The sequence below is a fragment of the Marmota monax genome, unplaced genomic scaffold (genome assembly GCF_021218885.2).
Source record: "Marmota monax isolate L192 unplaced genomic scaffold, Marmota_monax_Labrador192_F-V1.1 WCK01_AAM20220418_F8-fsc00035, whole genome shotgun sequence".
Lineage (NCBI taxonomy): Eukaryota > Metazoa > Chordata > Mammalia > Rodentia > Sciuridae > Marmota > Marmota monax.
Genome location: NW_026691961.1, coordinates 462782 through 479502, shown reverse-complemented (window position 1 = coordinate 479502; position 16721 = coordinate 462782). Strand labels below are relative to the sequence as shown.

At 39.8% G+C, this 16721-nt stretch overlaps 1 protein-coding gene across 1 annotated transcript; it reads left to right on the top strand.

Moving 5' to 3' along the window:
- The first annotated feature begins 7290 nt into the window (after positions 1-7290).
- Positions 7291-7872, top strand: LOC124077000 (DNA-directed RNA polymerases I, II, and III subunit RPABC4). Its single transcript, XM_046421195.1, has one exon. It carries the CDS (start codon positions 7320-7322, stop codon positions 7494-7496), a length of 177 nt encoding a protein of 58 aa, XP_046277151.1. The 5' UTR covers positions 7291-7319; the 3' UTR covers positions 7497-7872.
- The last annotated feature ends 8849 nt before the right edge of the window (positions 7873-16721 follow it).

Sequence of the window (16721 nt, the reverse complement as noted above, 5' to 3'; positions counted from 1 at the left end):
CTCCTTGGTTTTGGTGCATGGGCCTCATTTTTGTATGACTTGTTCTATGTTCTATATGTTTTTTCTGCCTTTTGTTGTGTGTCCTCTCTAATAGAAACTTAAGACAATTGAACATCAAAACGAGTAATAAAGCAAATAAGCCTGACACCCCTTTAAGCTGTGTTTTAAAGAACTTTGATAAACTTTACCCCTCCTTTGTTAAGCAGGATTAGGGAAGCAATGTTTTCTTCCCCTAGTTGGTCGCCTTGAGTACATCCACTGCAAAGGAAAATGCCTGCTGGGGATCTAAGAACTATCTCCCAAATTAACAAGTGAATATAACCTGCTATCAGGCACCCTGGGAAATCCTACCAAATTAACTCTTGAATATTCCTTTAAAACCCCTTGTCCCTCCAGATCAAGAGAGTCACAACCTTAGGGACGGGAGTCCCTTGTGTTTATCCTTTGTTAGCAAAGCAATAAACCTCCCTTTTCCTTTTTCTCAAAACCCTGTCCTCATTATTAAATTGGCTTTGAGAATAGGAAACTTACTTTCAGTTACAAATTTTGACACCCCAGGGGTACTCCAGAGGAGCCCCCACTCCACTTTCTTGGGGAAGCCTAACACTCCAAACAACTGCATGCCAAGAATATAAGATAAACTTTTTGAGAGCTAACTGCTGGAAAGTTAGGAGATATTGAGCGTGCCTGAGGTCGAACCTAACAACAGGAGCTAATCCTGTAAGTAAAAGGAGGGACCATGGGACTCCCAGCAGCTGCCAAAGCCCCTTTTGCTTCAGGAAACTCCCACCTTCCTTCCCTGCACTGTAAGGATTGCTCCACCTACTTTAAAAAAAAGTGTGTGTGTGTGTGGGGGGGGGGACTGAATGCAGTAAAGTCGCCACACTGAGACCCTTGATTTTACACTTCTGGTTGCCCCTCTGTGAGAACATCTGGTCCACTCATGGGGACATCTGTGGTACCACTGATTTTTAGGAGTCATAATTAAATGGGCATTGGAAACTTGGGGAGATTTTTCCCCTTATCTGGTCTGCCTGTTTTAAAGGTTCCTGTGTGTCGGGATTAGTCTGGAGCTCCTATCTGTCTGTCTGCCATTGTGTCTTTGATTGTATCTGTTTCTGTCCCTTTAAGACATGGGCAATAATGTGTTGATATTATTGACTGTTTCTTGGGAATGATCTTGGCTGAAAAAATGCTACCTCTAATGCATGAACACAGCAGGACTCTCAGGAAGCCCTCCCCTTCCTTCAGCTCCTCTTTATCCTCTCACTGCAGTGTTGCCATGCCACTTTCTTCTTTCTTTCTGGAGGATGATATGAGCACCCAACAGCTACTTAAATGCTTCTAATGCATCTGTAACTCTTCAAAATTTGGGTGAAAGGTTTCCCAGGCTAGGAAGCTCTCAATCACTGTTCAATACAGAGCAGGCATGTTGGGCTCTACCTGCTGAGGCCGTTTCCTACTTTTCTGTCTAGGCCTAGAGAACCTAAGTACACAGTGTCCCAAATTCTGATCTGCCTTAGATGTGTGGAGGTAACCTTAGCCAAACTTTAGCCTCAAATGCCCCTAGTATGCTTCTCCTGCTTCTCTGTAAGGGACCAAAAGTCAATTTCCCCTTGAATAGAAACATCAGCTTTTCTGTTCTCACCTCTTACCTTAGACCTCTAAAATATCTAAACAGCCTCTTACTAAAAGGTCTACTCCCCCTGAGTTATGAGCAGGCTTTAGAGCAAGATTTATCCTGTTTGTCACTCAGAGAGAAAGACAAAACCTAGGAATGGCCACACAAAGAAGTGAACCTGCTCCACAGCAAATGGCTTATCTTAGTAAGGAACTTATCATCACAGCTTTGTTCCCAAAGTTAATAGAAAGTAAGTATCATAATTATAGACATCTAAACCTGTCCAACTTGGCTCCAGAAATTTCCTTCAACAAGGAAAATGGCTAATACTGTTCAATTTACTTGTCTGATATTTTGGTAAAATAAGTAAAGTAGATTTAACATGGGATTACTCATATTTATCAGTAATTTTGTTTGTTAGACATCTGATTAATTTACAAGGTTAAAATGCTAACTGTTAAATATACTATCAAGTACTCTTAACTCCTTCAATTCTATCGGGTAACATTATTGAAGTTTTCATAAAATGATAAATGAAAGAAAGGGTTTAAAGTTACTTTGTCAACACTAAAAAAGGTTTTACTAAAAATTTAAAGTCCCAATGGACATAATTCTATATACTTAAACATTGTGTTTTCATAAAATGGTTAACAAATGTAATTCTATATACAAAGGTTTATTAAATATTTTTATATGCAAAGGTGCAAAAGTTTCAACTGATTCAATTAAGAGTTATGTAAACAACATAAAGTATTTCTTTTTATTAAAATGAAATAATTTGTCTAAACTCAAAAATTTACAATGAGTGTTTCATATTGTGAACAAAAGGGGGATAACAGATAAAAAAGAAAAATTAAAAGTTCTATGAGTTTGGTTTTATATATGTAAAATGATTTAATCAAGGCTATTTGAAGTTTTTCCTTAAGGTCAAATGTTAATATACTGATATCAATCAAAGTTTAATCTGTATGTTAAAAACTAGGATTTCTTAAACCCTTGATTTACTCATAACATTGTGTTTATTAAGTCTTGTATTTTTTTGAGCAAGTAATCTTAAAGAAATTAAGGATTATACAATTGTGGTTAAAAAACAACTATTATTTTAAAATATTATAATATGTTATTTCCTTAAGAGCTAAGTTTAATTAATATAAAAACATCATGGTAATTATGATGCTATTGCTATTTTTTGTATATTAAATATGTTCATATCTTCCAGGTATACAAGTTTTTAAGGTATAAACTTTAAAAGAACATTATATCAAGATGGTGTTCTCTGAACTAAAGTTTTATGGTAATTTGGGGCTTATAAAGATGATAAACTTTATTGGAGATTTATTTATACTCTTTAATATTCTATAACTGGAACTGTTATCAATAAGATCTAGAGTTTTATGTTACCTTTTATACTGGGGTGCAATTTAAATGTATTTTAAGTTAAGGAGAGCCTAATGTATGTAAAGGTTAATATTGTAGAACACAAACATTTTGCAACTTTTCCACAAAGGTTAAAAGTTCTCAGTCTTTCTGTAATTCATGTTGAAATGTAATATCATATTATGTTAGCTAATATTCATGTGACCTCAAGCAACAATATTTGTAAACTTTATAAAATGATATTTAAGAAACAAAAATCAGCTTCAAAACTAGAAAAGTTTACTTAAGATTTATAAAGATTTATGAAGAACCCTGCCTTACCTGAGATAAGGCTCTGCCTCCCATTTTAATACATGTCAGAAAGACTCCACAGCAGGCCAGACTTCAGTTCATTTAAAGTTGTATTGAAAAGATTGATTTTTATTGCTAAGATTAGTAGTATCTCAAATGGGGGTTATAATATAACTCAGTCAAAATTGAAGGTAGATATTACACAAACTAAGTACGTTTTTACTCTAGTTAATTTTTTTCTAAAGAGAGAGAGAGAATCTTTTTTTTTTTTTTGTAGATGGACACAACATAATGTCTTTATTTTTATGTGGTGCTGAGAATTGAACCCAGGTCCCGCCCATGCTAGGCACGCACTCTACCGCTGAGCCACAATCCCAGCCCTACTCTAGTTAATTTTATTTTGTATTTTTTTATAAACTGTCTAAATGTTGCCTGTTAATGATTTACAGAGGTATTGCTTCAAGAACACACAACCTGGGTTAATTTAAGATAATAAGCCATCACTTAAAGGACAGATAGGATAGCACAGATCCCAATTGATTTGAGGTTATAGACATTAAAGTTAAAGCCCTGTATTCTTAATTTGAGACTGGAGACACTGACTTACTAGGTGTTCAAGATCAAGTCTTAAAAATTAAAGTTAAATTAAAAGGGACCAAGAACCAATATTTGGCTCTTGCCCTCTGAGTCAGTGTAAACCCAGGGGACAGGGAACTTCTCTAAAGAGCTTTGCAACTCTGGACCACATAACCTCCTGATCAGAGAGATTAATGAGACCACTGGAGAACAGAAAGCCAATTGATGCACTTGCCATGAAGAGGAGGGTTTTTGGAGAAGGAAGACATCCCTGGTGCTTCCAAGGGAAGCCACATGGTCAGCAAGACCTGGACCCCTCCTAGACCAAATGGCACTGGCAGAACTAAGAAATTGCTCTCAAGTTCCCCAAGAGTGACTCCCATGGAAACTCAGCTGACCCTTAATAATAGAAACAAAAGTCAGTTTGACTTGTTTTATCTTAAACACCTAGCAAAAACAGTTAAAACCCAAACAGCCAATATGGGCATTTAAAAATAGATAATCATAGTTAAATATTAAGATATACACTTATGTTAGCCCCCAAATAAGTAAGACTGGAGGCTACAAAGTAGGATTCTCAGGCAGGAATGCCTGATAACTATCAAAAGAGACTATCGAGAGGAACTTCCAGAGTCAGAAGTTTTTAATTAATTTAATGCCTACAGATATTCCTAACTTACACAGGTAGGTTTTGTTGAAAGCCACAGCCGAAGGGGCCCCAGCAAACTTCCAGCTGCCAGCAAACTTCCAGCTGCCGGCTGACGATTGGCTCACAGCAGCCCCAGCAACATCTAGCTGATTGGCTCCTCTGCGGTGATGCTCATTGGACTGTTTCCCTGCCCTTTCAGACCACGGAGCTGCTCATTGGGGGACTTTTTTGGCTCCGCCCACGTGACCCAGCCAATCGGCCTCAAGAGCAGGAGGATTGTGGGAGAGGGAGAGAAGCTTGTGTGGGAGAGAGAGGCTTGTAAAAAGCTGGTGGTGGCAGTTGAGGCTCTGAGGGTTTTTCCTGAGAGACTATTTTGTTTGTCGTGTGTGGTTCTAAAAATAAAGTTAGTTTCTTTTGACAAGTGGCTCCTGATTGTGCCCAGTCAGACTGCGGCATTCATTAGCCCAATGTCTCCCTCTACGGCATCATGGGCAAATACCTGGTATTCTACTCCTTTGATACCTAGTTTTGTTAAACCCTCCTCCAATGGGGCAATTCCTTTTAAAATGTCCTGTTTGTTCACAATTGTAGCATGTTCTTGGCCTGGCATCTAAAGCCTGTTTTACTGCAGCTGCCACAATTTGCCCTTGTTCATTAATGTCTCGGGCATCTAAAGCCTGTTTTACTGCAGCTGCCATGACTTGCTCTTGTTCATTAATGTCTCTACATAATTTAATATATGTGTTTAAATCTTCATGTTTCCATGGTCTAATGATATCTCTGCACCAACGATTCGCTTGCTCATAAGCCAGGTGTTTTAGTAATGGCATTGCTTGTTCTGTATTCCCAAAAACTCTGGTAGCTGTTTGAATAAGCCTATCTACAAATTCAGCATAAGGTTCATTAGCTCCTTGTATTACCTTAGATAATTGACCTTGTAAACCTCCATGTCCTTGTAAAGTCTTCCATGCCTTAATTGCATCTGCAGCAATTTGTGCGTATACGCCAGGATCATATGCAATTTGTTGCTGCTGATCCTCATAAGGTCCCTTTCCTAACAACATATCTAGATTTCTCTGAGGATAACCAGCTGCTGCATTTTGCCTAGCCGTCTCCTTGCAAAATTCCTCATTGGCAACCTTCCATAACAGGTATTGTCCTCCATTTAGCACAGCTTTACACATATTAGCCCAATCTGCTGGCGTCATGTTCAAGTTGTTAATGGATTCGACCATGCTTACAGTGAAGGGTGCTTGAGGACCATAGGTTGTTACAGCCTCTTTTAGCTGCTTCACTGTTTTGAAATTTAAAACTTGGTAAAATCGCTGCCCTCCTGCCTCAAATACAGGGCATGTTAGTATTTGAGATCTTGTCTCAGGATCCCAACTATCAACTGCGGGGGTTGGGGGCCTCCCAGCATATGGAGGTGGCGCTGTTGGTTGGACACTTACGCCCTCTGGTGATAGAAAGGTGTTAGTAACAGTCTCCTGTAGAGGTGGTGCTGTTGGTTGGACACTTACACCCTCTGGTGATAGAAAGGTGTTAGTAGCAGTCTCCTGTTGTAACTTTCCCCCTGATGGCTTTTTCTGTTTTACACTTTCTTTCTCTGTCTGACTAGCTTGAGAGGCCTTCTCTTTTACTTGAATCTTTTCCTCTGTCTGACTAACTTGAGAGACCTTCTCTTTTACTTAAATCATTATGTCTTCTCCTTCCTCTACCATTGTCTGAACTGAAGGCTTTGGACTAAGCAAACAAGATACGAATGTCCACAATGGCAATGTGCCAACTGGCAGAGTCCCTGGGCTTTTCTTTTCTATTCTTTTTAAATATTCACCATGATGGTTCCATTGTGATATATTTAACAACTCCTCCTTAAAAAGCCATGGGCTACATTTTTGTATTGTATCAACGTATGCCCTGACTGCTCTTGATTTTACTGGGATGCCTCCTTCCTCTAACAATTTACTTAACACTCTTTCAGTTTGTTTTTTACTAATTTCTGATCCCATATTTCTACTATAATACAACCCAACAAGATGACGCCAAACAAAACCGAGACAGAATGAAATAAAAAGGGAACAACAAAAAGTCATTATAGCCTTTCTATCCTCCTGACATGTGCATCCGTCCTTTCTCCCTATCTGTTCCTCAGACGTAAATAGTTTTTCCTCAGATGTGAGCGGTTTTTCTTCCGTCTCACTCATCTCCAGGGACAGGCAACTTAAAACAAAAGTGAAGCAAAATAAAAGAGGAATCTTAAAATGGCTACCCATCCTCTCGCCCTGCCCTCAGGGGCGAGCAGTTTCACTTACCCTCAGTCGCTCCCCGTGCGAGCCACCAAATGCCGCAGTCTGGCTGGGCACAATCAGGAGCCACTTGTCAAAAGAAACTAACTTTATTTTTAGAACCACACACGACAAACAAAATAGTCTCTCAGGAAAAACCCTCAGAGCCTCAACTGCCACCAACTTTTTACAAGCCTCTCTCTCCCACACAAGCTTCTCTCCCTCTCCCACAATCCTCCTGCTCTTGAGGCCGATTGGCTGGGTCACGTGGGCGGAGCCAAAAAAGTCCCCCAATGAGCAGCTCCGTGGTCTGAAAGGGCAGGGAAACAGTCCAATGAGCATCACCGCAGAGGAGCCAATCAGCTAGATGTTGCTGGGGCTGCTGTGAGCCAATCGTCAGCCGGCAGCTGGAAGTTTGCTGGCAGCTGGAAGTTTGCTGGGGCCCCTTCGGCTGTGGCTCTCAACAGCCGTACGGGCCACCAAAGGGAAACGCGGGGAAAAGTCTGCGTGGTGTGTAGGAATGGACACTCAGAAGGACGTTCAACCCCCAAAGCAGCAGCCAATGATCTATATCTGTGGAGAATGTCACACAGAAAATGAAATAAAATCCAGGGATCCAATCAGATGCAGAGAATGTGGATACAGAATAATGTACAAGAAAAGAACTAAAAGATTGGTGGTTTTTGATGCTCGATGAAACATGGGAATTCAGAGGAGTGTCTTCCTTTGTATCTGGATTTGACCCTTGAATGTTTCTCGTTATTATACAGCTTTTCATTTAGCACACTTATCTTATGAATACAACTGTATACATATAATTTCATTTTATTTCATTTTCCAAGTCAAATTGTGTTTAGGTATCAGTAATTTGTGTAAAGATTGTGTAAATTAAATGACTTAATTTTATTTTATTGTATTATGTGATCAGACACAAAATGAAAAATTAAAATTGCTTCCCCAAATCACACTTTTAATTAAACACTTTTAGAAATGCAAGTTTCTAAAGTCCTGTAAAATTCTGATGAAAGAAGTTCCTTGGAAACCATAATTATATGTTGTGAACTGTTGGTAAACTCTCTAGCATTATTTGGTACAGATTAAATTAGTCTACTTGCTCTCAGTATAAAGATATAAAAAAATTCAAAACTAGTAGGTAAAATCAGAAATGAATAGACATAAAGGAATAGCTGAGAATATGTAAAAACAAGTTGCTTCTTCACATATACAGGGTCATATGCATGCCTACCCTTCTGAAATAAGTTCTGTATAGAAAATTAGTCAAAGTGGAATAGATACTTGAGTAGAAGACTGAAAGATTAGAAGGAGCATTCCTGGAATAGGGGAAAGAGCCAGTGTAAAAGCTATGGGGCAAACTGTGAACTTACTTTGTTCCCACTTCAAAATGAAGCACATGTGACTTACACTTCATGAACAGTGAGATAGTGGAAAAAGGTGAGGTTGCGTTTTTGTCACTGGATGCCACCAAGAAAGCATTGTTAGAGTCTTCCTACTACCATCATCTCTAAATCAGAGTCCCCAGAGCATCTGAACATCTGCAGAAGCTATTCATCAAAGGACTGAGCTTTGAAACAACTGATGAGAGTCTGAGATGCTATTTTGAGTAATCAGGAACACTCACGGACTGTGTGGTAATGAGAGACCCAAACATCAAGACTGTGGTAATGAGAGACCCAAACATCAAGTGCTCCAGGAGCTTTGGGTTTGTCACTTATGCCACTGTGGAGGAAGTGGACACAGCCATGAGTGCAGGACCACACAAGATACATGAAAGAGATGTGGAACCAAAGAGAGCTGTCCCAAGAGAAGATTTTCAAAGACCATGGGCATACTTAACTGTGTAAAAGACCTTTGTTGGTGGCATTAAAGAAGTCACTGAAGAACATCACATGAGATTATTGTGAACAGTTTGAGAAAACTGAAGTTATTGAAATCACGACTGACTGAGACAGTGAAAAGACGAGGGCCTTTGCTTTTGTACCTTTGGATGACCTCTGTGGATAAGATTGTCGTTCAGAAATACCATACTGTTAATGGCCACAACTGAAGTGATGAAAGCCCTGTCAAAGCAAAAGATGGCTAGTGTTTAATTTAGCCAAAGAAGTCCAAGTCTTGGAAACTTTGGTGGTTATAGAGGTGTAGAAATGACAGTTTTGGTCTTGGAGAAAACTTGAGTGGTTGTGTTGATTTTGGTAGCAGAGGATGGTTTCGATCCATCGACCTCTGGGTTATGGGCCCCGGAGCATTGGGCCCCCCTGTCCATTTTTTGGCAATGGAGCCCAATGCCTTTCTCCACGATATCGTGGATAAACACCTGGTCCTTGTTCGTTTTTTGATAATGGAGTACCCTCTATGGTGGTTGAGAACTATCTGTTGGTGCAGCGACTTGTGGTAGTGTTGGGGTATTTTTGCTGATGATGTCACCGGTGGTACAATTTTTCAAAGGAGCCCTCAATTGGCTTAATGTCATGGCATTTTGCATCCTCCTCTACTAGTGATGGTCTAAAATTTGGGGGCCAACAGAGGTGAGGCAAAGAACCTCACCCCCCCACAGGTGCAAAGGCCTATCCACAAGTATGGCTGTATGCTGGACCGGTAGTCAGTGACGGGTATGATCCAATTGCAGTGGTACCAACCTAAGACAGGAGGCTGACGCCTAGAGGTCAGTTCAACCGATGACGGGTAAGGACCATATGTTGAATTGGACTGCCTAACAGGCACGGTCCCTAAGCCACATGCTTGTTGTTTAAACAGAGAGGGGGAGATGTTGAGAGCCACAGCCGAAGGGGCCCCAGCAAACTTCCAGCTGCCAGCAAACTTCCAGCTGCCGGCTGACGATTGGCTCACAGCAGCCCCAGCAACATCTAGCTGATTGGCTCCTCTGTGGTGATGCTCATTGGACTGTTTCCCTGCCCTTTCAGACCACGGAGCTGCTCATTGGGGGACTTTTTTGGCTCCGCCCACGTGACCCAGCCAATCGGCCTCAAGAGCAGGAGGATTGTGGGAGAGGGAGAGAAGCTTGTGTGGGAGAGAGAGGCTTGTAAAAAGCCGGTGGTGGCAGTTGAGGCTCTGAGGGTTTTTCCTGAGAGACTATTTTGTTTGTCGTGTGTGGTTCTAAAAATAAAGTTAGTTTCTTTTGACAAGTGGCTCCTGATTGTGCCCAGCCAGACTGCGGCAAGGTTTGATGTTTGCTAGTATAATTATCCAGCCTAAATAACAGAAATAAAGGGATCTCTACTGGACACGGAGGTCATACCAGCAACATATAAGATAAGATGACATTGAATAACTTAACTACATCTCATGAAGATGGATATCTGCAATGTTAAAATTAAATGTTGTGTTTACATTCCTAATAACTCTAAAGATGTTAAAGATTTACATTCCTATATAAAGGTCTTGTCCACTCTGGCCTTATTATGGGGACAGCATCTCAATCTTCACACCTCCTGGAGAAAAAAATATTAACTTCTGCCACCTTCATGATATTCATTGTCATGTTCCAGAGGTGGCAATATTTGTTCAATACTCATGTTTTCTGTTTCTTTCATAGAAAATACCCATCTGCACAGGACTTTACAACCTGTTCTTCCCCAATCAGACTTCAATCTGACCTGAACTGCCACATCACCATTCTCAGCTCAGAGGAAGCCAGAATGAGCGTCGCCCCTTTTCTTACAACAATGCTGCCAGAAATACATAGACAGTCAATATAAAAGGGTAAATTGAGTCAGATCAGATCAGGGAGACTTGTTTTGGGTGAGTTTGAGAAGTTGGGAACTGTTACCTGAAGGATTAAAATTCCTTCAGAGTTCTTCCCCTACCCTATCAAAGATTTGAAAGTGACACATAAGAAAAGAGGGGAATGATAGACCCAGCCTAATTCCCTCTTAAGATTGGGAGCCGGGCTGGGGATGTGGCTCAAGCGATAGCGCGCTCGCCTGGCATGCGTGCGGCCCAGGTTCAATCCTCAGCACCACATACAGCAAAGATGTTGTGTCCGCCAAAAACTAAAAAATCAATATTAAAAATTCAAAAAAAAAAAAAAGATTGGGAGCCATCTCATCACAAAGGCATGAAAAGTTAATTTCAGCTTTACTATAAATTACTGCGACTTCTAAACTTGCTTGGAATGCCTGCCTGTGTCTTGAACTCACCTTTGCCTGGCTTTTCCTGACCAGATAACAACCCTCTCTGAAACTTTAAGTTCTGCTATAGGGATCTAAATTTACCCCCTAAGTGCTGGACTATTAACCTACTATCTGCCTTTGTGTTATGTTTGTCAAAATCCTGTTATCTGTAAGTTCTCAAGACACACCCCCCCCCCATTTTTCAACTTTCTGTGCTATAAAGCTGTGCTCCTAGAGAGCTGGGGTGCTGCCTTCTATTCCCACAGGTTTCAGGAGAGACAGCCCTGGCTGGTCAGAATTACAAGCTTGCTTTAATTGGGTTTAAATTGGAGTTGGTAGTCTTTTCTTTCTGTAGTGGTTTAACATTACTGCATTTGCACATCACATTGGAACTAGTGTGATCTGAGGTCTGAAAAAAGCCTCTCACAGCTTTGCCTAATGAGAAGACAACTGTTGAGAAAATTAGTGAAAAGTGATTAAGCACATTTTAAGGAAACAAAATCCTGCATCTGGCTGAAGGTTTATACAAAAAAATCACAATGTGGAGTGTGTAAGAGAAAAAGGTATAATAAAAACTATCTAGGATCCAAGATGATGGGCCAGAGGGAGGCAGCATTCTGTGTCACTCCGTAAACTGGGATTCAAGTAGTGAGAGTACTGCTTCTCTTTGAGTGATATTCCTGATCCCAAGCAGGAATCACCGCCCACCATGCCTATCCACGGCTCCAGGCCTCAGCATCAGAGGGAGGTCTCCTGACTACTCATCCATGCAGGACTAACAGGTACCCAGTGGGACCACCATCACCTGCACAGAACATTCGGCCACCCACCCAAGTAGAAATCACCAATGCCACTCCCATGCAGGACACTCAGAATTCCCACAAGCAGGAATTCTGGCTGCCACTCCCAGGTGGACCCCCATCAATCAATGTGGGGCTCCCCCATCACCACCATCTTGGAACTCTGCAGCAGCAGAGATAGTTCCCTACATGCAGTAGCCTTCCTGAACCCAAGAACTTCACAGAGGCTCTGAAATCAGCCAACAGCCACAGAGCTCATCTCTGAATTCATCGTCCAACATCATCAGTCGGCTCCCCCAACCCGACCTGACACCCTACCACTGAAAGCAGGCACCTCCCTCTTGGGTCACCTTCATCACCATCTTCAGTGGGGGACAACTCCAAGTTTGGAATTCTGGCTGGCCAGATATCCAGTTTCTAACTCCCCCCTCTCCTCAGCAGCCACTATCCCGGCACAGTGACACCCTGGTAACCTTCACCATCCTGAAGGAGGAGATAACACCTAACAACAGACAACCCCACCTACTGGATGAGAAGGGAAGCAAGAAAGATACTGATCTCCACCAAAACAATACCTCTTTCTTTCTTCAAGATATATATATTTTTTCTTCTCCCTCTCTATTCCCTCGCCCTCACATCCTCAACATATGAAAAAGCAAGTACTTTGCATGAATTAGAATTTTGGGATGTCTGAATAGTATATTACAGTTGTGATGTAATATACTATTATATAATATCCTTCTTTTTTCTTTTTTTCCACCAATTTCTATTATTTTAACATTTTTTTATTTTTCTTAATATATATGTGTGTTTGTTTTATGTACTCTACTGTCATCCCACTTACTTGTCTACCCAAATTTACTTCCTCTCCCTTCTCCTGCTACTAATATTCCTCTCCCTTCTCCTGCTACTAATCTTCCTCTTTAGATTTCTCTTTCATATTTCCTAAGATACAACAACTCTATCTCCTCACCCCCTACCTCCTCAGCATATCATCCTATTCCTCGCCCTTGGTTTTTTGTCCATCAGAAACTGTAAACCCTTTTACAAATCTACTGAGTATATTGTAGATAACAATTGAATTCACCATTTCTGTACATTGTGACCAAACTGTAAATGTCTTAATAGCAAACATCAGTTTTCAGGGTGTATATTTTTTATACTAGGATCTGATAACATTGTCCTTCACCTCAAAGGAGTAGTATCCCTACAGAGGATAAGCCTATAGGGTAAAAGAATAACATCTAAGATCCACAGAGCTAGAAGGAAGACACACAGCAACATGAAAAGACAAGAGAAGAGAAAACAAATCAAGATGCCACGTGATTTGAACCCATGGCCAGCACAGCAGAAGGAATGACAGAGAAGGAGTTCAGGAATACATAATTAAAATGTTCTGTGAATTAAAGCTTGATATAAGAGAGAAAATACAGGCAGCAAAAGATGATTTTGACAAAGATCTACACAAACAAATAGAGGAAGCAAAAGATAACTTTAATAGGGAGACAAAGGTTCTAAAAACAAAACAAAACAGAAATCCTTGAAATGAAAAAAAACAATAAATCAAATTAAAAGTTCAATTGAAAACATCACCAACAGATTAGACCACTTGGAAGACAGGACCTCAGACAATGAAGACAAAACATACAATCTTGAAAACAATGTAGACCACACAGGGAAAATGGTAAGAGACCATGAGCAGAACATTCAAGAAATATGGTATAGCATAAAGAGACCAAAATTAAGAGTTATTGGGATACAGGAAGGCATAGAGTTCCAAACCAAAGGAATGAAAAATTTATTCAACAAAATAATATCAAGAAGAAGCCATCAAAAGACTACCAACCAAGAAAAGCCCAGGACAGGATGGGTATACAGCAGAGTTTTACAAAACCTTTAAAGAAAAATTAATACCAATACTTTTCAAGTTATTTCAGGAAATAGAAAAAGAAGGAGCTCTTCCAAATTCATTCTATGAGGCCAACATCACCCTGATCCCGAAACCAGACAAAGACACTTCAAAGAAAGAAAACTACAGACCAATATCTCTAATGAACTTAGATGCAAAAATTCTCAATAAAATCCTGGCAAAATGAATACAAAAGCATATCAAAAAAATTGTGCACCATGATCAAGTAGGATTCATCCCTGGGATGCAAGGCTGGTTCAATATACGGAAATCAATAAATGTTATTCACCACATCAATAGACTTAAAAATAAGAACCATATGATCATCTTGATAGATGCGGAAAAAGCATTCGACAAAGTACAGCATCCCTTTATGTTCAAAACTCTAGAAAAACTAGGGATAACAGGAACATACCTCAATATTGTAAAAGCAATCTATGCTAAGCCTCAGGCTAGCATCATTCTGAATGGAGAAAAATTGAAGGCATTCCCTCTAAAATCTGGAACAAGACAGGGATGCCCTCTCTCACCACTTCTATTCAATTTAGTTCTTCAAATACTAGCCAGAGCAATTAGACAGACAAAAGAAATTAAAGGCATAAAAATAGGAAAAGAAGAACTTAAATTATCACTATTTTCAGATGACATGATTCTATACCTAGAAGTCCAAAAGGGTCTACAAAGAAATTACTAGAACTAATAAATGAATTCAGCAAAGTGGCAGGATATAAAATCAACACGCATAAATCAAAGGCATTCCTGTATATCAGCAACAAAACTTCTGAAATGGAAATGAGGAAAACCACCCCATTCACAATATCCTCAAAAAAAAAATAAAATACTTGGGAATAAACCTAACAAAAGAGGTGAAAGATTTATACAATGAAAACTACAGAACCCTAAAGAGAGAAATAGAAGAATATCTTAGAAGATGGAAAAATATACCCTGTTCATGGATAGGCAGAACTAACATCATCAAAATGGTGATATTACCCAAAGTTCTCTACAGGTTTAATGCAATGCCAATCAAAATCCCAATGGCATTTCTTGTAGAAATAGATAAAGCAATCATGAAATTCATATGGAAAAACAAAAGACCCAGAATAGCAAAAGCAATTCTAAGCAGGAAGTGTGAATCTGGAGGTATAGCGATACCAGATTTCAAACTGTACTACAGAGCAATAGTAACAAAAACAGCATGGTACTGGTACCAAAACAGGCAGATGGACCAATGGTACAGAATAGAGGACACAGAGACCAATCCACAAAATTACAACTTTCTTATATTTGATAAAGGGGCTAAAAGCATGCAATGGAGGAATGATAGCATCTTCAACAAATGGTGCTGGGAAAACTGGAAATCCATATGCAACAAAATGAAGCTGAATCCCTTTCTCTCGCCATGCACAAAAGTTAACTCAAAATGGATCAAAGAGCTTGATATCAAATCAGAGACTCTGCGCCTGATAGAAGAAAAAGTTGGCTCCGATCTACATATTGTGGGGTCGGGCTCCAAATTCCTTAATTGGACGCCCATAGCACAAGAGTTAATAACAAGAATCAACAAATGGGACTTACTTAAACTAAAAAGTTTTTTCTCAGCAAAAGAAACAATAAGAGAGGTAAACCTACATCCTGGGAACAAATTTTTACTCTCACACTTCAGATAGAGCCCTAATATCCAGAATATACAAAAAACTCAAAAAATTAAACAATAAGATAACAAATAACCCAATCAACAAATGGGCCAAGGACCTGAACAGACACTTCTCAGAGGAGGACATACAATCAATCAATAAGTACATGAAAAAATGCTCACCATCCCTAGCAGTCAGAGAAATGCAAATCAAAACCACCCTAAGTTACCATCTCACTCCAGTAAGATTGGCAGCCATTATGAAGTCAAACAACAAGTGCTGGCGAGGATGTGGGGAAAAGGGTACACTTGTACATTGCTGGTGGGACTGCAAGTTGGTGCGGCCAATATGGAAAGCAGTATGGAGATTCCTGGGAAAGCTGGGAATGGAACCACCATTTGACCCAGCTATTGCCCTTCTCGGACTATTCCCTGAGGACCTTAAAAGAGTGTACTATAGGGATACTGCCACATCAATGATCATAGCAGCACAATTCACAATAGCTAGACTGTGGAACCAACCTAGATGCCCTTCAATAGATGAATGGATAAAAAACATGTGGCATTTATATGCAATGGAGTATTACGCAGCAATAAAAAATGACAAAATCATGGAATTTGCAGGGAAATGGATGGCATTAGAGAAGATTATGCTAAGTGAAGCTAGCCAATCCTTAAAAAACAAATGCCAAATGTCTTATTTGATATAAGGAGAGCAACTAAGAACAGAGCAGGGAGGAAGAGCATGAGGAAAAGATTAACATTAAACAGAGATGAGTGGTGGGAGGGAAAGGGAGAGAGAAGGGAAACTGTATGGAAATGGAAGGAGACCCTCAATGTTACACAAAATTACATATAAGAGATTGTGAGGGGAAAGGGGGGGAAATCAAGGGAGAGAACTGAACAACAGCAGATGAGGTAGAGAGGGAAGATGGGAGGGGAGGGGAGGGGGGATAGTAGGGGATAGGAAAGGTGGCAGAATACAACAGTCACTAATATGGCATTATGTAGAAATGTGAATGTGTAACCGATGTGATTCTGCAATTTGTATTTGGGGTAAAAATGGGAGTTCATAACCCACTTGAATCAAATGAATGAAAGATGATATGTCATGAGCTTTGTAATGTTTTGAACAACCAATAAAAAAAAAGAAAATGTAAAAAAAAATCAATAAATGGGATGGAATCAAACTAAAAAAAAATCCCAAATATAAAGAATGAGTTAAAAAAAACCAAATCCAAGAGGCTTACAGGTAGCCAAAGGTACAAAATCACAACAGATCCACATCAAGACACATTATAATGAAAATGCCAAACATAAAGAATAAGGAGAGAATATTAAAAGTCCTGAAGAAAGAAATAAGATTATATATAGGAAGAAACCAATTAGATTTTGTGCAGATTTTTCATCCCAGACCCTGGAAGCTAGA

Coding starts and splice junctions, on each gene's coding strand:
- LOC124077000 (XM_046421195.1), top strand. CDS start 7,320: ATGGACACTCAGAAGGACGTTCAACCCCCAAAGCAGCAGCCAATGATC.